The sequence below is a fragment of the Oncorhynchus mykiss genome, chromosome 17, assembly GCF_057628025.1.
Source record: "Oncorhynchus mykiss isolate SJ-2025 chromosome 17, ASM5762802v1, whole genome shotgun sequence".
Taxonomy (NCBI): Eukaryota; Metazoa; Chordata; class Actinopteri; order Salmoniformes; family Salmonidae; genus Oncorhynchus; species Oncorhynchus mykiss.
This window is the reverse complement of record NC_143038.1, coordinates 63216925-63244881: the sequence shown is the minus strand read 5'-3', so window position 1 is coordinate 63244881 and position 27957 is coordinate 63216925. Positions and strand designations below refer to the sequence as shown.

General features: G+C 44.6%; 1 protein-coding gene across 1 annotated transcript; it reads right to left on the bottom strand.

Moving 5' to 3' along the window:
* Window positions 1-502: 502 nt before the first annotated feature.
* Window positions 503-25707, bottom strand: LOC110494656 (hepatocyte growth factor-like protein). The gene is made up of 18 exons (XM_090206278.1): window positions 25261-25707; window positions 24496-24640; window positions 19481-19596; window positions 19243-19357; window positions 18982-19118; window positions 17359-17479; window positions 12406-12524; window positions 12116-12287; window positions 11014-11144; window positions 10623-10725; window positions 10323-10459; window positions 10019-10051; window positions 9706-9823; window positions 7853-7930; window positions 7502-7648; window positions 7159-7265; window positions 3437-3579; window positions 503-3016 (listed from the first exon to the last, which is right to left on the bottom strand). Exons 1-18 carry the CDS (start codon window positions 25313-25315, stop codon window positions 2855-2857), a joined length of 2139 nt encoding a protein of 712 aa, XP_090062404.1. The 5' UTR covers window positions 25316-25707; the 3' UTR covers window positions 503-2854.
* Window positions 25708-27957: the final 2250 nt, after the last annotated feature.

Here is a 27957-nt window from a genome sequence, read left to right as displayed (position 1 = left end):
GCACCTCCCGATTAAAAAATAAAGTTCATTTTTGCTCAAAACCACAGCCATCATTATTATATTGCCCAGCATGCTCTGTTGCAGGTTGATTTTCAGAATTGTTTGTTTCAATACCTGTGTTTTTGCATGCACATTGATTGGTTGATTCATCTTATGCTACACAAACAACATACATTTTTCTAAACTAATCCAATGTGTTAGTAGTTGGACTTATTGCACCCAGTTCTGAGATGGCTATTCCAGTTTATATGATTTCGGTAGTCTTAATAATCAATCTTCCCTACTCCAGAAGTCTTTCTGAATGCAGGATGCAGACGATTAAAAGTTCCAAATGTTGGATATCCTCACTCTAGCTGTTCTCCAATAGGAACTACACATCACTTTTCAAGCCAGCATAATGTGACTTGCAGGCTTGATGTGGCCTGTAAACCAGGAGTTTCAAACTGCTGCGTTAGGGTGTAACTAAGCCCTCAAAGAAAGGCCTTATGTATCTATTATGTAATGCATTGTCATAAAGAGTTTAATTTCAAAAACAACATATTCACTTAGACACACAATTGGTGAAAGCTACAAGACCGAAAACAATTGACTACAACATATGTCTGTCGCTAACAAATACAGTCATGGGTGGTAACTACAAATCACTCGATAGGCACACTGGGAAATATGCAAATAGGTCGAATAAATTCTCAAGTTGAATTGTATGTTCACTCAACTCCTAAAATCTAATGTTGAGTGAACATACAATTCAACAGAAGAATGTATTTTGGTTCAGCTACAGTATATGCCCAAATATTGAGCAAACTCACAATCCTATTGCAGCTGGTTGCCATACAATTCTTTGTTGAATCAACATCTTGTTTCTTACAGTGTAAATTAAAAAATTAAAAACATTTCAATTGAAAACACTCATACGCATAATGAAAATGCTTTATAGGCTACACGTATAAAGGTATGTGTTATTGAGAATAACAATGAATTACTGAGAATAACAATTAATTACTCACAGTTATGAAGAGAAAACTAATTTACAGAAAAGAAAACCCCATATGACCAAAAAAGACATGTTAGCCAAATGAGTCAGCTTGCTCAAAACAAGGTGATATATTCATATTGATGAGATCAATTGAAATGACAAGTTCTCTGCAGCATGGAATAAAATGCTTTCATCTAAAATGTAGTCAGAAGAGGGCATGACTGGAGATGTTTTGAGTTACTATAAGTCATATAAGTATTTGATTAGTCATTAAACATAATTTCACAAAAGTGAGCAGCATGAACTGCCAAACTGCCACTGAAACGGACCGAAGCCAGTAAAATCAGCACTCATTTGCTAAACTTATTTGTTGAATCAGAGTGCACAAATAGTCTGTTTAATTATCTTGGTTCTATGTGTAAATGAGTATGTGTGTATTTGTGAATACTGTATGTGGATATGCGAGTATCTATATTTGTTTGTGTATAATAATAAGAATGTGCTAAAGTGTGTGTGTGTGTTTGAGTGAGTGAGTGAGTGTTAGAGAGAGGGAGAGACTGCAAGAGGGAGAGACAGGGAGAGAGTTCGTTCACGGCCCCTCTGCAGGCTGGTGTGTGAGATTCCGCTGGACTCTGATCTTGAGGTGTATTTAATCTGAATTCCGTGGGCTCATCAGGACCGAGTTACAAAACTCCTATAGAACCAGAAAGAATGTGCAACACATACTGTTCTGCATGAGGCACAAATGCATGTCTTTAGAGGTGGGGGCAGGCATAAAAAAAACAGGCAGATGAGGGATGTCTTTAGAGGTGGGGGCAGGCATTAAAAAACAGGCAGATGAGGCATGTCTTTAGAGGTGGGGGCAGGCATTAAAAAACAGGCAGATGAGGGATTTCTTTAGAGGCTGGAGGGCCAAGAAGGTATTTTGGAGCTCCATCGGATACTGGAGGGGGGGTGGGTGGGGGGGGTGTAAGTCAGCAGTTTTAGTGAAGGGTGTGGGAACGCTGTTGAGAAGCATGAGGTTAAGGAGGCATGTCCTTCATAAGCACATCCTGAGGTCAGTGCCAAGGTTCAATATGTAATGTAATCACCACAAGATTATGGTTATTTTGTTCAGATCAAAATGCCTAATATTGTTTTTGACACGTAGACAGAGGACAAGGGAAAACATTGTTATTTTTATCTTATATTTTTGTCATAAGATTGTAGAATAACACACATTATACACTGAGCGTACAAACAATTAAGAACACCTGCTCTTTCCATGACATAGACTAACCAGGTGAATCCAAGTGAAAGCTATGATCCCTTATTGATGTCACTTGTTAAATACACTTCAACCAGTGTAGACGAAGGGGAGGACACAGAAGGATTTTTAAGTCTTGAGACAATTGAAACATGGATTGTGTTTATGTACCATTCAGTGTGGGAATGGGCAAGACAAAATATTTATGTGCCTTTGAACAGGGTATGGTAGTAGGTACCATGTGCATCGGTTTGTGTTTTTCACAGTCAACAGTTTCCTGTGAGTATCAAGAACGGTCCACCACCCAGAGGACATCCAGCCAACTTGACATAACTGTGGGAAGTACTGGAGTCAACATGGGCCAGCATTCAACAAGCATCCCTGTCGAATGCTTTCGACACCTTGTAGAGTCCATGCCCCGAAGGATTGAGACTGTTCTGAGGGAAAATCAATACTGTTCCTAATATTTGATATACTCAGTGTATATTAACTAATTGTATATAGATGGTCACAGATTACAATTAGGTGGTCATGGATTGTGAGCTATGGGTGGGGGGTGAGGGTGGATAAATACATTGCAGTCCAGTAGAACATAGAGCCAGTCACTGCTTGGTGACATAATGTATTCGTGACTAAGCCATCTCCATGACCTTCTTAATCCAGTCCACATAGACAGAGACACGGATGAAGATGTTAGGCTGGCCTGGGTGTCCACAGCGCCTCATGGGGATGATCACTCCCTCAAGCACCCAGCAGTCACTGTTCTGACAGGCCAGAGGGCCCCCATAGTCTCTCTGGGGGTCACATTGAAAGAACACATCACTGTTAGATCATTGTCACACAGCAGAACTTTCCTGCAATGTGGGACATTTAAAATGTGTAGTGTACTTGAGGTTTAAAAAGGCTTCTGAAGTTTGTAATTTCACACTTGATTTTTCCTTACAAAAAATGTATCAACCCCTACAAACATTTCCATTAAATATAATCCACATAATTATTCACATTGCTGCAGGATTATTTTCCTTCAGTAGCAAATTGGCTCAAATTAAGATCATACATCTGTACATGTTTGTGTTTGGCTGTATGTCACATAACTTTATTTTAGGATATTAATTATCTTATCATTTTTGCTCACCATCAATCTCAGTCTCTCTCATACAAACAAACTATTGCTCATAGACAGATCCTACAACTCACAAACACACCGAACCTACCTCACAGGCACCCACCCCACCCTGGAAGGAGTTGGTGCACATCTCGTTCTCCCGAACACGACCCCGAAAGTAGTTGTTACAATCCTTGTTGCTTAGAACTGGTATTTGAGCCACATTGAGCACAGAGTCATCTGTAGAAGTGCCTAAGAAAGTGAGAGAGAAAGGGAAAGAGGGGGAAAGGAGGATGAGATAGAGAGAACGAGACAACGAGGAAGAGGAGGGCATATGCTGAGTAGTACTGGAAATAACAACACTATCTGTTGGTCCAGGATCTGAAACACTTTCTCATTTACATGCTACATTAGTAAAGCAGATACTTCATAACTTCAAGGGCAGAAAACATTTCATAAATTTGGTTCCTATGTTTTTCTTGACCATGTAATCTGACCTGGGTCAACTCAGGGCCCTGGTCATATGCTCGCTTCAAGGGAAGCAACACTGAACCATGCATGAGAGCATCACCATAGCCAATGTGAGTAAGAATTTTAAACAGGTTAATGTTCACAAGGGCGCGGGGCCAGACGGATTACCAGGACGCATACTCAGAGCATGCACTGACCAGCTGGCAAGTGTCTTCATTGACATTTTCAACCTCTCCCTGACCCAGTCTATAATACTTACATGTTTCAAGCAGACCACCATAGTTCCTGTGCCCAAGAACGCCAAGGTAACCTGCCTAAATGACTATTGCCCCACGGGACACATCTGTTGCCATGAAATACTTTGAAAAGCTAGCTCACATGGCTCACATCAACGCCATCATCCTAGACACCATGGACCCACTCCAATTTGCATAATGCCCCAATAGTGGGTGGGTAATGATGGAGAGCAGGTGTGGGTAATGATGGGGAGCAGGTGTGGGTAATGATGGAGAGCAGGTGTGGGTAATGATGGGGAGCAGGTGTGGGTAATGATGGGGAGCAGGTGTGGGTAATGATGGAGAGCAGGTGTGGGTAATGATGGGGAGCAGGTGTGGGTAATGATGGGGAGCAGGTGTGGGTAATGATGGGGAGCAGGTGTGGGTAATGATGGAGAGCAGGTGTGGGTAATGATGGGGAGCAGGTGTGGGTAATGATGGAGAGCAGGTGTGGGTAATGATGGAGAGCAGGTGTGGGTAATGATGGAGAGCAGGTGTGGGTAATGATGGAGAGCAGGTGTGGGTAATGATGGAGAGCAGGTGTGGGTAGTGATGAAGAGCAGGTGTGGGTAATGATGGAGAGCAGGTGTGGGTAATGATGGGGAGCAGGTGTGGGTAATGATGGGGAAAAGGTGTGGATAATGATGGAGAGCAGGTGTGGGTAATGATGGGGAGCAGGTGTGGGTAATGATGGGGAAACGGCGTGGATAATGATGGAGAGCAGGTGTGGGTAATGATGGGGAGCAAGTGTGCGTAATGAAGATTACTAACCACCGGTCCTGGCAGACCGGCGACGTCGAGCCCCGGAGCGGAGGTAGGCGTGACAGTCAGTGTTTCCTCTATGACGTTTCTTTTCAGGGCTAGATTTTATTTAAATGTTACCACCAACCAGCAATTAATCAGAAACACCTGCAAAGTTCTTCCTATTCGTGAATGACCCAAACAGCTTTTCGCCTCCACTTTTTTTTACCAGACAATTTACATAATCTATTGGATAATTTGTCAATTTTCACATATTTTTTTGCTAGTCTGTATATTTATATATGAAATAACAGATATGTAATCATTTAGTAACCAAAAAAGTGTTAAACAAATCAAAATATATTTTAGATTTTAGAAGTTTCAAAGTAGCCACCCAAAGTAGCCTTGATGATAGCTTTGTATACTCTTGGCATTTTCTCAACCAGCTTCATGAAGTATTCACCTGGAATGCATTTCAATTAGCAGGTGTGTCTTGACAAAAGTTAATTTATGGCATTTTTTTCCTTCTTAATGCGTTTGAGCTAATCAGTTAAGTTATGACTAGGTAGCGGTGATACACAGAAGACAGCCCTATTAGGTAAAAGACCAAGTCCATATTATGGCAAGAACAGCTCAAATAAGCAAAGAAATGACTGTCCATCATGACTTTAAGACATGAAGGTCAGTCAATCCGGAAAATTTTAAGAAATTTGTAAGTTTCTTCAACTGCAGGCGCAAAAACCTGATGAAACTGCCTCTCATGAGGACCGCCACAGGAAAGGAAGACGCAGAGTTACCTCTGCTTCAGAGGATAAGTTCAAGAAACAGACACATATGAACATCAACTTTTCAGAGACTGCGTGAATCAGGCCTTCATGGTCGAATTGCTGCAAACAAACCACTACTAAAGGACACCAATAATAAGAAGAGGCTTGCTTAGTCCAAGAAACATGAGCAATGAACATCAGACCGGTGGAAAACTATCCTTTGGTCCGCTGTGTCTTTGTTAGACGCAGAGTAGGTGAACGAATGATCTCTCCATGTGTGATTCACACTGTGAAGCATGGAGGAGGAGGTGTGATGGTGTGGGGTTGCTTTGCTGGTGATACTGTCTGTGATATTTTGGGGACTATCATTTGTTTTTAGAACAGGACAATGACCCAACACACCTCCAGCGAGTGTAAGGGCTATTTGACCAAGAAGGAGAGTGATGGAGTGCTGCATCAGATGACACGGCGTCCACAATCACCCGACCTCAACCCAATGAGTTGGACCACAGAGTGAAGGAAAAGCAACCAACAAGTGTTCAGAATATGTGGGAAATCCTTCAATACTGTTGGAAAAGCATTCCAGGTGAAGCTGGTTGAGAGAATGCCAAGAGTGAGCAAAGCTGTCATCTAGGCAAATAGTGGCTACTTTGAAGAATCTAAAATCTAAAATAGATTCTGATTTGTTCAACACTTTTTTTGGTTACTAGATGATTCCATATGTGTTATATCATAGTTTTGATAAAATTGTAAAAAAAAAAATTAAACCCTTGAATGAGTAGGTGTGTCCAAACTTTTGACTGGTACTGTATATATATAATTGTCTATCGTATAATGAACAGGCCCCCACAAAAGACAATTCAAGGAACTTGTTAAATTATTTTGTTGTGCTGTTGTTACATTTGTTTTGGTGTTTTGTGTCCAATGTGCTCAGGGTGTTGTTACATGTTATTTGAGACGTGAATCAGGAGCAAAGTCATTCAAGTCTATCATTTCACTTCCTTTGTGAGAACCATGATCAAGGACTTACTTGGCATTTCTGTACTGCAGCCAAAGCCTGCCAGAAGCCTACCTACAAAAGGTTGCACCGTGTCCATTACAATGTACAAAAATGCATGTGTCTTAGGGAAGATGCCAAAACTTTGGAGATAACATTAGATGGCAAAATCAAAGACACTAGTTTCCAAGTAGTTTTCTCTAAATGCTTATGACAAATCCTGCGCCAGAACCAGCCTAGCCAACTTGCTAATCTTTTGAATACGGTGTAATAAAAAAAACAACAGATAACTTTAGCTTGGTAGATAAGGTTAGCAAGTTGGCTAGCTAAGGTTAGCATGCCTGATAGCTACACTGACGCCATATGGAAATCCCCACAACAATCTTTACCACCCCCAATTCGTGAATACTGTATGTATAAGTAACCTGTGTCATTCTTCAGAGGTGGAACCTAAACAAGCAGGAATTATACAGAAATAGGAGCGGCACTGCCCTCTGGTGGGTGCCTTTAAAGATTCATATTGAGGAATGTGAGTAAATAATATTGAAGTGTTACAATTATGAGCATAGCTCTACTTTACCTTGAGTTTCGCCCCAGCCTGCGATCTCACAGAGGGTTCCTTCTGGAACTATGTAGCGTTCAGGGGGCAGGCATATCTGAGACACACGCTCGTTAAACTGGGCATGGCTAAGGAAGAGGAGGAGGAGAGAGAGCATCAGACTGAGCTGAATGTGGATTTAAATGGATTTTCTGTTAAATCATATTGGGTGGTTTAGTTGGAAAAGTGGTATGATAATATTGCTTGGGTACTGTACGTGTACGATATATTGTACGTGCGTACCGTATGTGGTTAGTGTGTGTGTGTGTGTGTGTGTGTGTGTGTATGTTCGTCACTGCATGCATGTGTTTGTGTGTGTACGCACTATTCCAGTTGTAGCATGACCAGCTGGGACTCAGAGGGTCCACAGACGATCTTGGTGAGAGGGATAGTCTGTCGGTCTGGCTCTCCTACTATGGGGTTACGAAACAATGTCCCCATCATGGCCGAGTACCCCGGAAGGTCAACATAGCTGCACATAGAGGAACATACACTGACCAACGATCCTCATCACATTCAAGAGATTTATACCATTTGAGGTTATTTTAGGCTTGTTGTTTTAGAGTCTAGATCTGGTTCTTTTAAAATGTATTGGATTTGACACTTTTTACTTTATTTTACTGTGTTTTAAAAAACAACAATAACATGTAAATGCATTAGAAATCATAAAGCATACCAAGAGGAGAAACACTGCTTAGTACTGATCACCCATTTGGAGCTAACCAGGGAGCCTCCACAGAAATGGTTTCCTTTCCTGCACACAAGAAGAGAGAGAGGTCATGAATACTGGGCTCTAACGTGGAGAGAGAGAGAGGGATTATGAAGACTACGCTCTAACAAGGGCAACGAGAGAGAGAGAGAGACAGAGAGACAGAGAGAGAGAGAGATAGAGAGAGAGAGAGAGAGAGAGAGAGAGCCAGAGACAGAGAGAGAGAGCCAGAGAGAGAGATTATGACGACTAGGCTCTAACAAGGGGAGGGAGGGAGGGAGGGAGAGAGAGAGAGATGAAGACTAGGCTCTAACAAGGGGAAGGAGAGAGAGAGAGAGAGAGAGAGGAGAGAGATGAAGACTAGGCTCTAACAAGGGGAAGAAGGGGGAGAGAGAGAGAGAGAGAGAGCGAGAGAGAGAGAGAGAGAGAGAGAGAGAGAGAGGGAGAGAGAAAGAGAGAGAGGTTATGAAGACTGGGCTCTTACAGGGGGAGACAGAGAGGTTATGAAGACTGGGCTCTTACAGGGAGAGACAGAGAGGTTATGAGGACTGGGCTCTTACAGGGAGAGACAGAGAGGTTATGAAGACTGGGCTCTTACAGGGGGAGACAGAGAGGTTATGAAGACTGGGCTCTTACAGGGGGAGACAGAGAGGTTATGAAGATGGGGCTCTTACAGGGAAAGACAGAGAGGTTATGAAGACTGGGCTCTTACAGGGAGAGAGATGTTATGAAGACTGGGCTCTTACAGTGAGAGAGAGGTTATGAAGACTGGGCTCTTACAGGCACAGAGAGGTTATGAGGACTGGGCTCTTACAGGGGGGGACAGAGAGGTTATGAGGATTGGGCTCTTACAGGGGGAGACAGAGAGGTTATGAGGACTGGGCTCTTACAGGGGGAGACAGAGAGGTTATGAAGTCTGGGCTCTTACAGGGGGAGACAGAGAGGTTATGAAGACTGGGCTCTTACAGGGGGAGACAGAGAGGTTATGAAGACTGGGCTCTTACAGGGGGGGACAGAGAGGTTATGAAGACTGGGCTCTTACAGGGGGAGACAGAGAGGTTATGAAGACTGGGCTCTTACAGGGAGAGAGATGTTATGAAGACTGGGCTCTTACAGGGAGAGAGAGGTTATGAAGACTGGGCTCTTACAGGTAGAGAGAGGTTATGAAGACTGGGCTCTTACATGGAGAGAGAGGTTATGAAGACTGGGCTCTTACAGGGACAGAGAGGTTATGAGGACTGGGCTCTTACAGGGGGGGACAGAGAGGTTATGAGGACTGGGCTCTTACAGGGGGAGACAGAGAGGTTATGAGGACTGGGCTCTTACAGGGGGAGACAGAGAGGTTATGAAGTCTGGGCTCTTACAGGGGGAGACAGAGAGGTTATGAAGACTGGGCTCTTACAGGGGGAGACAGAGAGGTTATGAAGACTGGGCTCTTACAGGGGGGGACAGAGAGGTTATGAAGACTGGGCTCTTACAGGGGGGAACAGAAAGGTTATGAGGACTGGGCTCTTACAGGGGGAGACAGAGAGGTTATGAGGACTGGGCTCTTACAGGGGGAGACAGAGAGGTTATGAAGACTGGGCTCTTACAGGGAGAGACAGAGAGGTTATGAAGACCGGGCTCTTACAGGGACAGAGAGGTTATGAAGACTGGGCTCTTACAGGGGGGGACAGAGAGGTTATGAAGACTGGGCTCTTACAGGGAGAGAGAGAGGTTATGAAGACTGGGCTCTTACAGAGGGTGACAGAGAGGTTATGAGGACTGGGCTCTTACAGGGGGGGACAGAGAGGTTATGAAGACTGCTGTCTCAGACTGACCTGTCTCTGAGACTGACGGTCCAGGGAGAGTTTCCAGGAAGCCCACCAACAATACGCATTATTGGGCTCTTGGCCAAACGATCCTCTCTCTTTCCACACTCATTAAACTCCACAATCTCTGTGTGTGCGTGAGCGCACACACACACACACACACACACACACACACACACACACACACACACACACACACACACACACACACACACACACACACACACACACACACAAGTTGATGAGTAAAGTTGTTTACACAGGTCCACTTCCAGAAAATACTGATTTTTCATTGTAGTTACATATCCCTTTAAAAACTCACCTGATGGCTCAATGATGGACACTTTCTCCCCAGCTGTTCAAACAACAATAACCAGAATAATTATTTAATCCGTTTATAACAACACAGACCCATAGAGGGATTAGTGCTTTGAGCAAAATGTATGAAAATAGCTTTATAGTGTTAGTAAGTTAATATTGTTATTATTAATATTAATAATAATATTAGGCCTACTATTAGAGCATAGAGATAAGAGATAATGAGTGACAGAGTAACAAGAGAACGATATGGAGAGAGGAATGTGATTCCTGAGGGCACAGAGTTATGGGAGGAGGGGAATCTTTACCACATTGCTTGATGGCACAGTAGTCAAACTCTGTTTTGGGGTCAGTGGTGTAGCACCAGGGTCCGTGCTGGTCCCCATCTGGGTTCCGGCAGTAGTTCTCTGTCAGGTTGGCATCAGGGTGGGTCCCTGGGTTTATCCTAGAAAACCACAGTACAGTAAACCTACCTATGCATGGCCCAGGAGACACTTCTACAAACACATGATACTATCCCATAAATAACTATATATTCAGTTTCCCTCTTTGACAACACCAAATAGACCTGCCTTTTATGAATTCATGATTAATTACATTTTTCATACTTTGTTTTGTGAGGCATGTTGACACTCCACTTTTGACAGGTGATGCCCTTACGCGTCTTACGGACTACACCCCTGTAGTTTTTACCATTTTCATGGTAGCAATCTAGGATGTGGGGAAAAAGACATAAAACATGATTACAGACACCAGGGTTGGGATCAATTCCATTTGAATTCCAGTCAATACACTAACAATCCAATTCCCTTTTCTCTTTAATGCTTTTCAATGAGAAAAATGTGGAATTGGAATTTGGTTAACCTTAAAAAACTACTGGAATTGAAATAGAATTAACCCCCAACCCATTCTTTGTGTTATTAAGTAGACTTGTGTTTGAGGAACCTAGATTGCATTGAGAGAGCAACGGGCCCATTGAAACACCAGAGGGCAGTGTACCCTCAGCTTCAATGTCGTCTGCACAGCGTTTGATCTGTAAACAAAGAGCCGTCCTCATCTCAGGCACAGACGTGAAGCACCAGGGTGCCTCGGATCCATCTGGGTTGCGACAGTAGTTCTCCTCCAAGCCCCTGGGAGCAATGGTATAGTACAGACAATAAGTATAGCACACAAAAACACATGGATCATTATTCATGGATAACTACAGTATGTTGGATGTATGCTACTGAATCTCAGTCGCTCTGGACATGAGATTCTGCTATGACTAAATTGTAAATGTACTCTAGGAAAATAAATAACTAGACCCAAGATCAGCCATTCATGTAGATATTCATGTCAATAAACTTCACTTCACTCCTCATACCACGACTCACTGGTCATCGTCCCACCTCTCATCCCTTTAACCATCAGTCCCACCTCTCATCCCTTTAACCAGCAGTCCCACCTCTCATCCCTTTAACCATCAGTCCCACCTCTCATCCCTTTAACCAGCAGACCCACCTCTCATCCCTTTAACCAGCAGTCCCACCTCTCATCCCTTTAACCATCAGTCCCACCTCTCATCCCTTTAACCATCAGTCCCACCTCTCATCCCTTTAACCATCAGTCCCACCTCATCCCTTTAAGCATCAGTCCCACCTCTCATCCCTTTAATCATCAGCCCCACTTCTCATCCCTTTAACCATCAGTCCCACCTCTCATCCCTTTAATCATCAGTCCCACCTCTCATCCCTTTAACCATCAGTCCCACCTCTCATCCCTTTAACCATCAGTCCCACCTCTCATCCCTTTAACCATCAGTCCCACCTCTCATCCCTTTAACCATCAGTCCCACCTCTCATCCCTTTAACCATCAGTCCCACCTCTCATCCCTTTAACCATCAGTCCCACCTCTCATCCCTTTAACCATCAGTCCCACCTCTCATCCCTTTAATCATCAGTCCCACCTCTCATCCCTTTAATCATCAGTCCCACCTCTCATCCCTTTAATCATCAGTCCCACCTCTCATCCCTTTAACCAGCAGACCCACCTCTCATCCCTTTATCCATCAATCCCACCTCTCATTTATCCATCCCTCTATCGCCTGTTTTTCTGGCTTACTTGCATTCGTAGGTGTTTGGGTAGAAGGGGTGCTCATGCGGGTACTGGGCGTCCCAACGCTGACAGGCGATACCGCCGGTTGTCTCATTTACTTTACCGCGGTAATCCTCCCCACGACCACGGAAACAGTTTGTGGTGTAGCTGGACCGGAGGCGTCTCTTTGTAACCACAGCTAGAGTGAAGGAGAAAAGTGACAATATGAGGGCCGATATAGATTGTATTACATTGTTATAATGATGGAATAGTGTGAATTAATGGACTGGGTGGGTGTATGAGGGGGAAAGACATACAGCACTTGCTGATCTCGCAGCGCTCTCTCTCCATATCAGCGTCTGTGGTGTAGCACCAGGGAACAGGGGAGGCGTCTGGGTTACGGCAGTAGTCATCATCCAAGCTCTTATCTGGATACCTGGAATGTACATGTACAATATTCCAGCACAATGTTAGGAAATTCTCAATTGGAATGATTGATTGTTCTCTACTCTGTTACAGTACTAAATATTGATTAGACAGGAGTAATGCTGGCCGTATACAGTGCATTCGGAAAGTATTCAAACCCCTTCATTTTTTCCACATTTTGCACATTAATTACAAATAAAAAACTGAAATATTACATTTACATCAGTATTCAGACCCTTTACTCAGTACTTTGCTGAAGCACCTTTAGCAGCGATTACAACCTCAAGTCTTCTTGGGTATGACGCTACAAGCTTGGCACACCTGTAATTGGGGATTTTCTCCCATTCTTCTCTGCAGATCCTCTCAAGCTCTGTCAGGTTGGATGGGGAGCGTCACTGCACAACTATTTTCAGGTCTCTCCAGAGATGTCTGATTGGGGTCAAGTCTGGGCTCTGGCTGGACCAGAGATTTGTCATTCAGAGACTTGTCCCGAAGCCACTACTGCGTTAGGTTTCCAGGTTTCTTCCAGACATGGCGCTTGGTATTCAGTCCAAAGAGTTAAATCTTGGTTTCATCAGTCTGGGAGTCCTTTAAGTGCCTTTTGACAAACTCCAAGCGGGCCGTCATGTGCCTTTTACTGTGGAGTGGTGCCATAGCTGAGTGCCATAGCTGAGGGGCTACACCAGAGGTTAATGGTTATCTGTAAGAAGAAAGTATATGGTGGGGGCAATTGAGCTTGGAATGTACTGAGTGCAGGGAAAGCGATCACATGTGTCAGGCATTGAGAAGGGGAGAGAGCCATGGATTAGTGATGAAGGGGGCGAGATCAGGTCAGGTCACGTTAAGGGAGAAATGAAAGTTTATGGCCCGTGTTTGTTCAGATGTGTAGGAGGAGCCTAGGAGGAAGGCTTAAATATCACTGCTTGTCTGAAAATGTCTTTGTCTAATGCAACTGTATTGATCCTCTGGGAAGAATAAACCTGGTTTAGATTTCATAGTGTCCGTAGAGTTTTTACTCTGGAAATTAGAGCCTAACACTACCATAAAGGCCTGATTGGTGGAGTGCTGCAGAGATGGTTGTCCTTCTGGACGGTTCTCCCCTCTCCACAGAGGAACTCTGGAGCTCAGGCAGAGTGACCATTGGGTTCTTGGTCACCTCCCTGACCAAGGCCCTTCTTCCCCGATTGCTCAGTTTGGCCGGGCAGCCAGGTTTAGGAAGGGTCTTCCATATAAGAATGATGGAGGCCACTGTGTTCTTGGGGACCTTCAATGCTGCAGAAATGTTTTGGTACCCTCTCCTAGATCTGTGCTTCCTCACAATCTTGTCTCGGAGCTCTACGGACAATTCAGTTGACCGCATAGCTTGGTTTTTGCTCTGAAATGCACTGTCAACTGTAAGACCTTATATAGATAGGTGCGTGCCTTTCCAAATCATCTCCAATCAATATAATTTTCAACAGGTAGACTCCAATCAAGTCGTAGATACATCTCAATGATGATCAATGGAAACAGGATACACCTGAACTCAGTTGAGTCTCATAGCAAAGGGTCTGTATACTTATGTAAATGAGGTATTTAAAAAATATGAACTTGCAAAAAATGATAAAAACCTGCTTTCGCTTTGTCATTATGGGTTCTGTGTGTAAATTGACGAGGGAAAAAAATGATTTAATACATTTTAGAATAAGGCTGTAAAGTAACAACATTTTGAAAAAGTGAAGGGGTCTGAATACTTTCCAAATGCACTGTACAAAGGCATGTAGGCCTACAACAAAAATTACGTAAAAGAGTGGTGGTGGTGGTGGTTGTAGTGGTTACAGTGGTGGTGGTTGTAGTGGTTACAGTGGTGGTGGTTGTAGTGGTGGTTGTGGTGGTGGTTATAGTGGTGGTGGTTGTAGTGGTTACAGTGATGGTGGTTGTAGTGGTGATAGTGGTGGTGGTAGTGGTGGTGGTTGTAGTGGTGGTTGTAGTGGTGGTTGTAGTGGTGGTTGTATTGGTGGTTGTAGTGGTGGTGGTTGTAGTGGTAGGTGATAAAAATAGTGGAGTGGTAGTGGTAGTGGTTGTAGTGGTGGTGGTTGTAGTGGTTACAGTGGTGGTGGTTGTAGTGGTGATAGTGGTGGTGGTTGTAGTGGTGGTAGTGATGGTGGTTGTAGTGGTGATAGTGATGGTGGTTGTAGTGGTGATTGTGGTGGTGGTAGTGGTAGTGGTGATTGTGGTGGTGGTTGTAGTGGTGATTGTGGTGGTGGTTGTAGTGGTGATAGTGGTGGTGGTTGTAGTGGTTACAGTGGTGGTGGTTGTAGTGGTTACAGTGGTGGTGGTTGTAGTGGTGGTTGTGGTGGTCGTTATTGTGGTGGTGGTTATAGTGGTGGTGGTTGGAGTGGTGATAGTGGTGGTGGTTGTAGTGGTGGTTGTAGTGGTGGTGGTTGTATTGGTGGTTGTAGTGGTAGGTGATAAAAATAGTGGAGTGGTAGTGGTAGTGGTTGTAGTGGTGGTAGTGGTTGTAATGGTTGTGGTGGTGATAGTGGTTATAGTTGTAGTGGTAGTGGTGGTGATTGTAGTGGTGGTTGTGGTGGAGGTTGTAGTGGTGATAGTGGTGGTGGTTGTAGTGGTGATAGTGGTGGTGGTTGTAGTGGTGATAGTGGTGGTGGTTGTAGTGGTGACAGTGGTGGTGGTTGTAGTGGTGATAGTGGTGTTGGTTGTAGTGGTGATAGTGGTGGTGGTTGTAGTGGTGAAATTGGTGGTGGTTGTAGTGGTGGTGGTTGTGGTGACAGTGATAGTGGTGGTGGTTGTAGTGGTGATAGTGGTGGTGGTTGTAGTGGTGAAATTGGTGGTGGTTGTAGTGGTGGTTGTAGCGGCGGTGGTTGTAGTGGTGGTGGTTGTGGTGATGGTGATAGTGGTGGTGGTTGTAGTGGTGATAGTGGTGGTGGTTGTAGTGGTTGTAGTGGTGATAGGGGTGGTGGTTGTAGTGGTGGTTATAGTGGTGGTGGTTGTAGTGGTGGTTGTAGCGGCGGTGGTTGTGGTGATAGTGGTGGTGGTTGTAGTGGTGGTTATAGTGGTGGTGGTTGTGGTGATGGTGATAGTGGTGGTGGTTGTAGTGGTGATAGTGGTGGTGGTTGTAGTGGTGATAGTGGTGGTGGTTGTAGTGGTGGTTATAGTGGTGGTTGTAGTGGTGGTGGTGGTTGTGGTGGTGGTTGTAGAGGTGGTTGTGGTGGTGGTTGTAGTGGTGGTGGTGGTTGTAGTGGTTGTAGTGGTGGTGGTTGTAGTGGTGGTTATAGTGGTGGTGGTTGTAGTGGTGGTTATAGTGGTGGTTGTAGTGGTGGTGTTTGTAGTGGTGGTTGTAGTGGTGGTGTTTGTAGTGGTGGTGGTTGTAGTGGTAGGTGATAATAGCGCTGGGTGGACAGACATACTTCTCAGGCTGGTAGATGTGTTGGTGTGGGTACTGCTGGTCCCAACGTTGGCACTCTCTGCCACTCACTGTGTGGTCAACCTGACCCCTGTAGTCTTCCCCATTACATGTGATACACACCTCTGTGCACAAACCCAAACACACACAATTTGTAACAACACTGTGTTGTTCTCTGTGATCAAAACAGACATGTCCACTGTGCCTAACAGACATGTCCACTGTGCCTAACAGATATGTCCACTGTGCCTAATAGACATGTCCACTGTGCCTAACATACATGTCCACTGTGCCTAACAGACATGTCCACTGTGCCTAACATACATGTCCACTGTACCTAACATACATGTCCACTGTGCCTAACATATGTCCTCTGTGCCGCCTAACAGATATGTCCTCTGTGCCTAACATACATGTCCACTGTACCTAACATACATGTCCACTGTGCCGCCTAACAGATATGTCCACTGTGCCTAACATACATGTCCACTGTGCCGCCTAACAGATATGTCCACTGTGCCTAACATACATGTCCTCTGTGCCGCCTAACAGATATGTCCACTGTACCTAACATACATGTCCTCTGTGCCGCCTAACAGATATGTCCACTGTGCCTAACATACATGTCCACTGTACCTAACATACATGTCCACTGTGCCTAACATATGTCCTCTGTGCCGCCTAACAGATATGTCCTCTGTGCCTAACAGATATGTCCTCTGTGCCTAACACACGTCCTCTGTGCCTAACATACATGTCCACTGTGCCTAACAGACATGTCCACTGTGCCTAACAGACATGTCCACTGTACCTAACAGACATGTCCACTGTGCCTAACAGACATGTCCACTGATGAAATTGGTGGTGGTTGTAGTGGTGGTTGTAGCGGCGGTGGTTGTAGTGGTGGTGGTTGTGGTGATGGTGATAGTGGTGGTGGTTGTAGTGGTGATAGTGGTGGTGGTTGTAGTGGTTGTAGTGGTGATAGGGGTGGTGGTTGTAGTGGTGGTTATAGTGGTGGTGGTTGTAGTGGTGGTTGTAGCGGCGGTGGTTGTGGTGATAGTGGTGGTGGTTGTAGTGGTGGTTATAGTGGTGGTGGTTGTGGTGATGGTGATAGTGGTGGTGGTTGTAGTGGTGATAGTGGTGGTGGTTGTAGTGGTGATAGTGGTGGTGGTTGTAGTGGTGGTTATAGTGGTGGTTGTAGTGGTGGTGGTGGTTGTGGTGGTGGTTGTAGAGGTGGTTGTGGTGGTGGTTGTAGTGGTGGTGGTGGTTGTAGTGGTTGTAGTGGTGGTGGTTGTAGTGGTGGTTATAGTGGTGGTGGTTGTAGTGGTGGTTATAGTGGTGGTTGTAGTGGTGGTGTTTGTAGTGGTGGTTGTAGTGGTGGTGTTTGTAGTGGTGGTGGTTGTAGTGGTAGGTGATAATAGCGCTGGGTGGACAGACATACTTCTCAGGCTGGTAGATGTGTTGGTGTGGGTACTGCTGGTCCCAACGTTGGCACTCTCTGCCACTCACTGTGTGGTCAACCTGACCCCTGTAGTCTTCCCCATTACATGTGATACACACCTCTGTGCACAAACCCAAACACACACAATTTGTAACAACACTGTGTTGTTCTCTGTGATCAAAACAGACATGTCCACTGTGCCTAACAGACATGTCCACTGTGCCTAACAGATATGTCCACTGTGCCTAATAGACATGTCCACTGTGCCTAACATACATGTCCACTGTGCCTAACAGACATGTCCACTGTGCCTAACATACATGTCCACTGTACCTAACATACATGTCCACTGTGCCTAACATATGTCCTCTGTGCCGCCTAACAGATATGTCCTCTGTGCCTAACATACATGTCCACTGTACCTAACATACATGTCCACTGTGCCGCCTAACAGATATGTCCACTGTGCCTAACATACATGTCCTCTGTGCCGCCTAACAGATATGTCCACTGTACCTAACATACATGTCCTCTGTGCCGCCTAACAGATATGTCCACTGTGCCTAACATACATGTCCACTGTACCTAACATACATGTCCACTGTGCCTAACATATGTCCTCTGTGCCGCCTAACAGATATGTCCTCTGTGCCTAACAGATATGTCCTCTGTGCCTAACACACGTCCTCTGTGCCTAACATACATGTCCACTGTGCCTAACAGACATGTCCACTGTGCCTAACAGACATGTCCACTGTACCTAACAGACATGTCCACTGTGCCTAACAGACATGTCCACTGTACCTAACAGACATGTCCACTGTGCCTAACAGACATGTCCACTGTGCCTAACAGACATGTCCACTGTACCTAACAGACATGTCCACTGTACTTAACAGACATGTCCACTGTGCCTAACAGACATGTCCACTGTACTTAACAGACATGTCCACTGTGCCTAACAGACATGTCCACTGTGCCTAACAGACATGTCCACTGTACTTAACAGACATGTCCACTGTGCCTAACAGATATGTTCAATGTGCCTAACAGACATGTCCACTGTGCCTAACAGATATGTCCACTGTACTTAACAGACATGTCCACTGTGCCTAACAGATATGTCCACTGTACTTAACAGACATGTCCACTGTGCCTAACAGATATGTTCAATGTGCCTAACAGACATGTCCACTGTGCCTAACAGATATGTTCAATGTGCCTAACAGACATGTCCACTGTGCCTAACAGATATGTTCAATGTGCCTAACAGACATGTCCACTGTGCCTAACAGACATGTCCACTGTGCCTAACAGACATGTCCACTGTGCCTAACAGATATGTCCACTGTACTTAACAGACATGTCCACTGTGCCTAACAGATATGTTCAATGTGCCTAACAGACATGTCCACTGTGCCTAACAGATATGTTCAATGTGCCTAACAGACATGTCCACTGTGCCTAACAGACATGTCCACTGTGCCTAACAGATATGTTCAATGTGCCAAACAGATAATAAGTTCAAATACAATACATACACAGTGTTATCACATTATCTTTAGAAACATATGCAGCAGCAATCCTTCAACTGCTGGAATTTTATAACACAATGGGATGTACCATCTTTGCAGTGGGGGATATTGCAGGTCTCATAACGCCGTTCTGGATCAGTGGTGTAGCACCACGGCCCGATGCGGTCCCCATCTGGGTTCCTACAGTAGTTCAGCTCCAAGCCATTAGTGGCTGTGGGTGTCCATCTATGACAAGTATAGCAACAGCATGTGTGTGAGAGAGACAGAGACATATCGTATTATATATTCTTCTGGGTCATGTTTTCAGCTTCCAAACAACAACTCTCAGAAATCAACGGGATGATATTACCTGTGATCGTGTGGGAACTTTGACCACCACTGTTGACAAGTATGGCCACTTTTTGTCATGAACACCTTGCCTCGATAGTCTTCTCCTTTACCCACAATGCACTTTCTTACGTAGACTGCACATCACAGAAAAAAATATATATTTTCAAACTAAAATCACAGCATTCTACTGACACTACATTTTGTAGTAAAATGACAAATGACAGAGAACATGACCTCACTTTGACCACAAAGCTTACCCTTCTTCTCATAAAGGTCACAGTTGACGTTCCTCTTGACCTCTGCGTTGCTGCCATCCTCCACCCATGGCAGCTGTTTACAGGTGACGGAGGGCCGCGTCTCGTAGTTGAAGGCTCTGGTGAAATTAGAATCTCCTTTATTTCGTCAAAGTACATTTACACATGGAATACCCAGAATTTGCCTTAGTGAGAAGGTGCTGCCAGCAACAGACAATATACAAACAGAATAGAAACACAAGTCCACATAGACATCATACAGAGTATTCAATATCGGTACAGTAAACATAAAACTCTGTGGAGTTTAGGCTGAATGCAGTGGGAATATAACATTTAAAGAGGGGATACCTCTATATAAGCAGAGGGAAGGATGTTGCCATGGCAAATATATGCAATGTTGTACAGAGGTCTACATAGTGCAAATCACAGGAGGTTGGTGGCACCTTAATTGGGGAAGACAGGCTCGTGGTAATGGCCAGAGAGGAATTAGTGGAATGGTATCAAATATATCAAACACGCCATCTGTTTGATGCCATTCCATTCACTCTGTTCCAGACATTATTATGAGCTGTCCTCCCCTCAGTAGCCTCACTGGTGCAAATGTAATAGTAGAACTTTAGACCGCCCCCTTGCCCATACCCGGGCGCGAACCAGGGACCCTCTGCACACATCAACAACAGTCACCCTCGAAGCATCGTTACCCATCGCTCCACAAAAACCACAGCCCTTGCAGAGCAAGGGGAACCACTACTTCAAGGTCTCAGAGCAAGTGACGTCACCGATTGAAACGCTATTTAGCCACCGCTAACTAGCTAGCTATTTCACATCCGTTACACTCACCCCCCTGTTGACGTCCTCTTTTTCCGCAGCAACCAGTGATCCAGGTCAACAGCATCAATGTAACAGTACAACTTTAGACCGTCCCCTCGCCCATACCCGGGCGCGAACCAGGGACCCTCTGCACACATCAACAACAGTCACCCACGAAGCATCGTTTAGCGCGCATCACCGCTAACTAGCTAGCAGTTTCACATCCATTACAAAAATGCAGTATAGTGCAGATTTGTATTAGAGGTCATTGATGACAAGGTGCAGTAATTGGTTCAATGCAAAGTCACTTACACCACATGACCAAAAGTATGTGGACACCTGTTCGTCGAACATCTCATTCCAAAATCATGGGCATTAATATGGAGTTGATCCCCCTCTGCTGCTATAACAGTCTCCACTCTTCTGGGAAAGCTTTCCACTAGATGTTGGAACATTGCTGCAGGGACTTGCTTTCATTCAGCCACAAGACCATTAGTGAGGTCGGGCGATTAGGCCTGGCTCGCAGTCGGCGTTCCAATTCATCCCAAAGGTGTTCGATGGGGTTGAGGTCAGAGCTCTGTGCAGGCCAGTTCTTCCACACCGAAAGGGCCTTCTCCAAACTGTTGCCACAAAGTTGGAAGCACAGAATCACCTACAATGTCATTGTATGCTGAGGTGGTAAGATTTCCCTTCAATGGAACTAAGGGGCCTTGGCCGAAACATGAAAAACTGCCCCAGACCATTATTCCTCCTCCACTAAACTTTACAGTTGGCACTATGCATTGGGGCAGGTAGCATTCTCCTGGCATCCGCTTAACCCAGATTTGTCCATTGGTGAAGCATGATTCATCACTCAACATAATGCGTTTCCACTGCTCCAGAGTCCAATGGCGGCGAGCTTTACACCACTCCAGCCGAAGCTTGGCATTGGGCATGGTGATCTTAGGCTTGTGTGCGACTGCTTGGCCATGAAAACCCATTTTATAAACCTCCCAACAAATCAAATCAAATTTTATTTGTCACATACACATGGTTAGCAGATGTTAATGCGAGTGTAGCGAAATGCTTGTGCTTCTAGTTCCGACAATGCAGTAATAACAAGTAATCTAACTAACAATTCCAAAACTACTGGCTTGTACACAGTGTAAGGGGATAAAGAATATGTACATAAGGATATATGAATGAGTGATGGTACAGAGCAGCATAGGCAAGATACAGTAGATGGTATCGAGTACAGTATATACATATGAGATGAGTATGTAAACAAAGTGGCATGGTTAAAGTGGCTAGTGATACATGTATTACATAAGGATACAGTCGATGATATAGAGTACAGTCTATACGTATGCATATGAGATGAATAATGTAGGGTAAGTAACATTATATAAGGTAGCATTGTTTAAAGTGGCTAGTGATATATTTACATCATTTCCCATCAATTCCCATTATTAAAGTGGCTGGAGTTGAGTCAGTGTCAGTGTGTTGGCAGCAGCCACTCAGTGTTAGTGGTGGCTGTTTAACAGTCTGATGGCCTTGAGATAGAAGCTGTTTTTCAGTCTCTCGGTCCCAGCTTTGATGCACCTGTACTGACCTCGCCTTCTGGATGATAGCGGGGTGAACAGGCAGTGGCTCGGGTGGTTGATGTCCTTGATGATCTTTATGGCCTTCCTGTGACATCGGGTGGTGTAGGTGTCCTGGAGGGCAGGTAGTTTGCCCCCGGTGATGCGTTGTGCAGACCTCACTACCCTCTGGAGAGCCTTACGGTTGAGGGCGGAGCAGTTGCCGTACCAGGCGGTGATACAGCCCGCCAGGATGCTCTCGATTGTGCATCTGTAGAAGTTTGTGAGTGCTTTTGGTGACAAGCCGAATTTCTTCAGCCTCCTGAGGTTGAAGAGGCGCTGCTGCGCCTTCTTCACAATGCTGTCTGTGTGAGTGGACCAATTCAGTTTGTCTGTGATGTGTATGCCGAGGAACTTAAAACTTGCTACCCTCTCCACTACTGTTCCAGCGATGTGGATAGGGGGGTGTTCCCTCTGCTGTTTCCTGAAGTCCACAATCATCTCCTTAGTTTTGTTGACGTTGAGTGTGAGGTTATTTTCCTGACACCACACTCCGAGGGCCCTCACCTCCTCCCTGTAGGCCGTCTCGTCGTTGTTGGTAATCAAGCCTACCACTGTTGTGTCGTCCGCAAACTTGATGATTGAGTTGGAGGCGTGCGTGGCCACGCAGTCGTGGGTGAACAGGGAGTACAGGAGAGGGCTCAGAACGCACCCTTGTGGGGCCCCAGTGTTGAGGATCAGCGGGGAGGAGATGTTGTTGCCTACCCTCACCACCTGGGGGCGGCCCGTCAGGAAGTCCAGTACCCAGTTGCACAGGGCGGGGTCGAGACCCAGGGTCTCGAGCTTGATGACGAGCTTGGAGGGTACTATGGTGTTGAATGCCGAGCTGTAGTCAATGAACAGCATTCTCACATAGGTATTCCTCTTGTCCAGATGGGTTAGGGCAGTGTGCAGTGTGGTTGAGATTGCATCGTCTGTGGACCTATTTGGGCGGTAAGCAAATTGAAGTGGGTCTAGGGTGTCAGGTAGGGTGGAGGTGATATGGTCCTTGACTAGTCTCTCAAAGCACTTCATGATGACGGAAGTGAGTGCTACGGGGCGGTAGTCGTTTAGCTCAGTTACCTTAGCTTTCTTGGGAACAGGAACAATGGTGGCCCTCTTGAAGCATGTGGGAACAGCAGACTGGTATAGGGATTGATTGAATATGTCCATAAACACACCGGCCAGCTGGTCTGCGCATGCTCTGAGGGCGCGGCTGGGGATGCCGTCTGGGCCTGCAGCCTTGCGAGGGTTAACACGTTTAAATGTCTTACTCACCTCGGCTGCAGTGAAGGAGAGACCGCATGTTTTCGTTGCAGGCCGTGTCAGTGGCACTGTATTGTCCTCAATGCGGGCAAAAAAGTTATTTAGTCTGCCTGGGAGCAGGACATCCTGGTCCGTGACTGGGCTGGATTTCTTCCTGTAGTCCGTGATTGACTGTAGACCCTGTTTTAATCGTTGCTATGGGAACGACATCTTCAACGCACGTTCTAATGAACTCACACACCGAATCAGCGTATTCGTCAATGTTGTTGTCTGACGCAATATGAAACATGTCCCAGTCCACGTGATGGAAGCAGTCTTGGAGTGTGGAGTCAGCTTGGTCGGACCAGTGTTGGACAGACCTCAGCGTGGGAGCCTCTTGTTTTAGTTTCTGTCTAACAAACAGTTATTGTGCTGATGTTGCTTCCAGAGGCAGTTTGGAACCCGGGTAGTGAGTGATGCAACTGAGGTCAGACGATTTTTAAGCTCTTCGAGCTTCAGCACTCGGCGGTCCCATTCTGTGAGCTTGTGTGGCCCACTACTTTGCGTCTGAGCCGTTGTTGCTCCTACACGTTTCCACTTCACAATAATAGCACTTACAGTTGACCGGGGCAGGTCTAGCAGGGGAGAAATGTCCAAAATGGACTTGTTGGAAAGGTGGCATCCTATGACAGTGCCACGTTGAAAGTAACTGAGCTCTTCAGTAAGGCCATTCTATTGCCAATGCTTGTCTATGGAGATTGCACGGGTGTGTGCTCAATTTTATACACCTGTCAGCAACGGGTGTGGCTGAAATAGCTGAATCCACTAACTTGAATGGGTGTCCACATACTTGTGTATATATAGCGTAATTCCTATGAGCCCGCTGGCCGGTTGATGAGAGCCACAGATTGCGGGAAGAGGGCCACAGCATGGGGGAAGAAACTGTTCAGGTGGAGGCCATTTTTTTCATGGTTGACCCAGGGCTCTATTCAATCTGTATAGCTGAAGCGTTACAGATTCTGTGCTAGAAATTCAAAGGTCATTTCCGATTGAGCCGACATATGCAGCATTTACCGTGAATGCAGCCTTTAAATTTCAATCACGCTGTCAAGATGAACTTCCACAATGTTGACTGAATAGGGCCCCTTAACCGTCTGCCAGTGGAGAGTCTTTAAAAGATGGGGTGTCCAGGGTCGACCATGATCTTACCTACATGCTTCCTTGTCCAATGAGTTTTCATGTAAGCTTGTGTTATATTTTTTAAGAATTTGGGGGTAGTCTGACTGGAACTCAAACCTGTGTCCAACACCTTAACCACTAAGATTGCTAGGTGTTGTAGTGAGGTTGTACAGCACTCCAGGGTACCTGCAGTCCAGTGTATTTGAGCATCGTCTGGCACAGTCCTCCAGCGTCAGCCCTGGCAGTATCAGCACCCGTGCAGAGTTCCAGGAGGTCGGAACCAGCTCCCTTCCCTCGGAACGCTGGAAGTCATTCAGAGGACAGCGGGACCCTATGACCAAACACAAAAAACACAGTCCTAATGCCTAATGGGACTTGTTATTCATTCAATCTAACCACTATCTTACTGGAGTTTATTACAAATTAGGGTTGTTTCAGAAGGGCTTTGGTTAGAAGTTCTAACTTACAACCACTAGGCCTATTTACTGAATTCTGAAAAGTATGACATGTGTTGGATACCCAGCTGTCTGTGTGTCAGCTATTTTCCTGAACAACATTTGTGCATGGGTCTGACTGAGCACATAAGACCTTTGGACCATTACACCATTTTTGTGAAGCTTAGTGTCTCCTTTCCCCTATCAAAACTCTTCAACTGACAGAATCACCCACTTGACAGAATGCAGTCAGTAACATTACAGTATACATTACTGATCCCATTAATAACCAAACTGAAATGCCACCTAATCGTTTTTCCTGCAGTCACTTCCATACTATTTATTTGTAAAATGAGCTGACCAAGGAATATAATGTGTAACCAACAAAAAGACACAACTCAACAATAAATTCAATAAACCAATTCCAGCTACATTAAAATAGATACTAATTGGCACATTAATGTACTGTCAATTGTCTCCAAAATAGAATTACAAAAAACGTTTTTTTTCTTCTTACCTATGACCAATCCCCTCCAAAATGCCAGGAAAACACAGGAAAGAATGAGTTGCATGGCTAAGGTAAAGAATGAGAGCTGTGCTGAATGGGAAGCAGATACGAGGATGTTTTTGTCAGTTCTGGAGTTCCTCTAGGCTCTGGCTGTCGTGTTTCAACGAAATGGATTAGGGTAGAACACGGCGAAAAATTAAGAAGCCGATTAAAAAATATATATTGTGGCGTTAACTGGACGGGAAAATCCAAAGTTACTAAATCAGTGTGAATAATGACTTTATCCCGTCCACCCACACGTGAACATGTAACAAGCTAATCAAACAGAGCCGCTTACCCCAAAAAGACAACCAATCGATAAGTACATTAATCATTAATACAATGTAGCCTAAAATATCAACTCAAGTCAGTGTAACACTTTATTTATGAGCCTCGGCAATACGCGTGATCACCACTGGACGTCAGTAGAATCCAAACGACCACAAAGATTACAGTAGACTGACTTTTTCAGGGGAAAAGTGAAACCACACAGCCATCCAGTGATGCCAATTTAACAATTTTGTTGCTAGATTTAGCAACTTTTCAGACTACCCTGGCAACTTTTCTTTCAAACAGCACCTAGCAACAAATTTAGCTACTTTTAAAAATGTATTTTGAACTTTTAGCAACTTTTGAAAAGTGACTAACGCTAAAATGCACGTATTTTCCCTCTTAATGACACGTGCCTGGCTGCAAAAGTGCGTTTGGGTGACGTCAGCAGCAGGCGCTCAGCTCGTGCATAGGCAGCAGCAATTTCAGCAAATTGCAAATCATTGTTGGCTGACTGCAGCAGCAGTAGTACGGTTTCGACGAGCCAAACCCAATTAATAAAGTTGGTCATGAATGTTTGATCTTGAACAGAACTTACAACATCAATCAACATGTCTCAATCAAAATTGTACAGAAAGGAGTGGGTGTCTGTACCTGAACAAATGTCAATTCATATTTGATGGCCAGACAATTTGAGTAACGTTATTGTGTATTCTAGGTAATGACGCAGTTTTACGTTATCACGCAATGACATCACAACGTCATTTAGCAACAAATCAACCTGCCTCTAGCAACTTTACCCTTTTATTTATTTATTTATTTATTTCACCTTTATTTAACCAGGTAGGCAAGTTGAGAACAAGTTCTCATTTACAATTGCGACCTGGCCAAGATAAAGCAAAGCAGTTCGACAGATACAACGACACAGAGTTACACATGGAGTAAAACAAACATACAGTCAATAATACAGTAGAAACAAGTCTATATACGATGTGAGCAAATTAGGTGAGATAAGGGAGGTAAAGGCAAAAAAAAGGCCATGGTGGCAAAGTAAATACAATATAGCAAGTAAAAACACTGGAATGGTAGATTTGCAGTGGAAGAATGTGCAAAGTAGAAATAAAAATAATGGGGTGCAAAGGAGCAAAATAAATAAATAAAAATTAAAAAATACAATAGGGAAAGAGGTAGTTGTTTGGGCTAAATTATAGATGGGCTATGTACAGGTGCAGTAATCTGTGAGCTGCTCTGACAGTTGGTGCTTAAAGCTAGTGAGGGAGATAAGTGTTTCCAGTTTCAGAGATTTTTGTAGTTCGTTCCAGTCATTGGCAGCAGAGAACTGGAAGGAGAGGCGGCCAAAGAAAGAATTGGTTGACCAGACAGATATACCTACAGGTGGGTGATGCTATGGTGACCAGCGAGCTAAGGGGGGACTTTACCTAGCACAGTCTTGTAGATGACATGGAGCCAGTGGGTTTGGCGACGAGTATGAAGCGAGGGCCAGCCAACGAGAGCGTACAGGTCGTAATGGTGGGTAGTATAGGGCTTAGGTGACAAAATGGATTGCACTGTGATAGACTGCATCCAATTTGTTGAGTAGGGTATTGGAGGCTATTTTGTAAATGACATCGCCGAAGTCGAGGATTGATAAGATGGTCAGTTTTACAAGGGTATGTTTGGCAGCATGAGTGAAGGATGCTTTGTTGTGAAATAGGAAGCCAATTCTAGATTTAACTTTGGATTGGAGATGTTTGATGTGGGTCTGGAAGGAGAGTTTACAGTCTAACCAGACACCTAGGTATTTGTAGTTAGTTGGCAACACTGCAGCCTTCCCACTTATAGTTCAGAGAGAAACCACTCAGACAGCGTGAATGTAAAGATACATTTGTCTTACATGCATCAAAATCTAGGCTAAGCAAATGATTTTGAATAAATATGAACTTTGATCACAGGCAGATCAATGACAATGTGTGCCTGTGAGCAATACGAGCTATGAGCTGTAACTTTCCCTGGAGATCGATTACAGAAAACTTGACAAGAATCCTTCATACATTTCAATTGGTGGCTATCGGCCAAGCAAACATTAAAATGCGACAGTGAAGCTAGCCTTCACTACATGCACAACACTAAACAAATTGCATACAGACATTAGATACAATCAATGAGGCCCTAACAGGCCCAATGTAGCAGATTAAATGCATTTACACATGCAGATATCACTTTATTTTTATGACGTAATATCTGTAGTGCTAATGTGCAATACATTTGTTTACAATATACTGTATTTTATGACGCTATAACCTGGATTCATGGGGTAGATGTAACAGTAGACGTAAATCTGTCTACCTCCATTTAGTTTGATATTTTATATTTAGTATGGTGTATTAATTTGTGGAT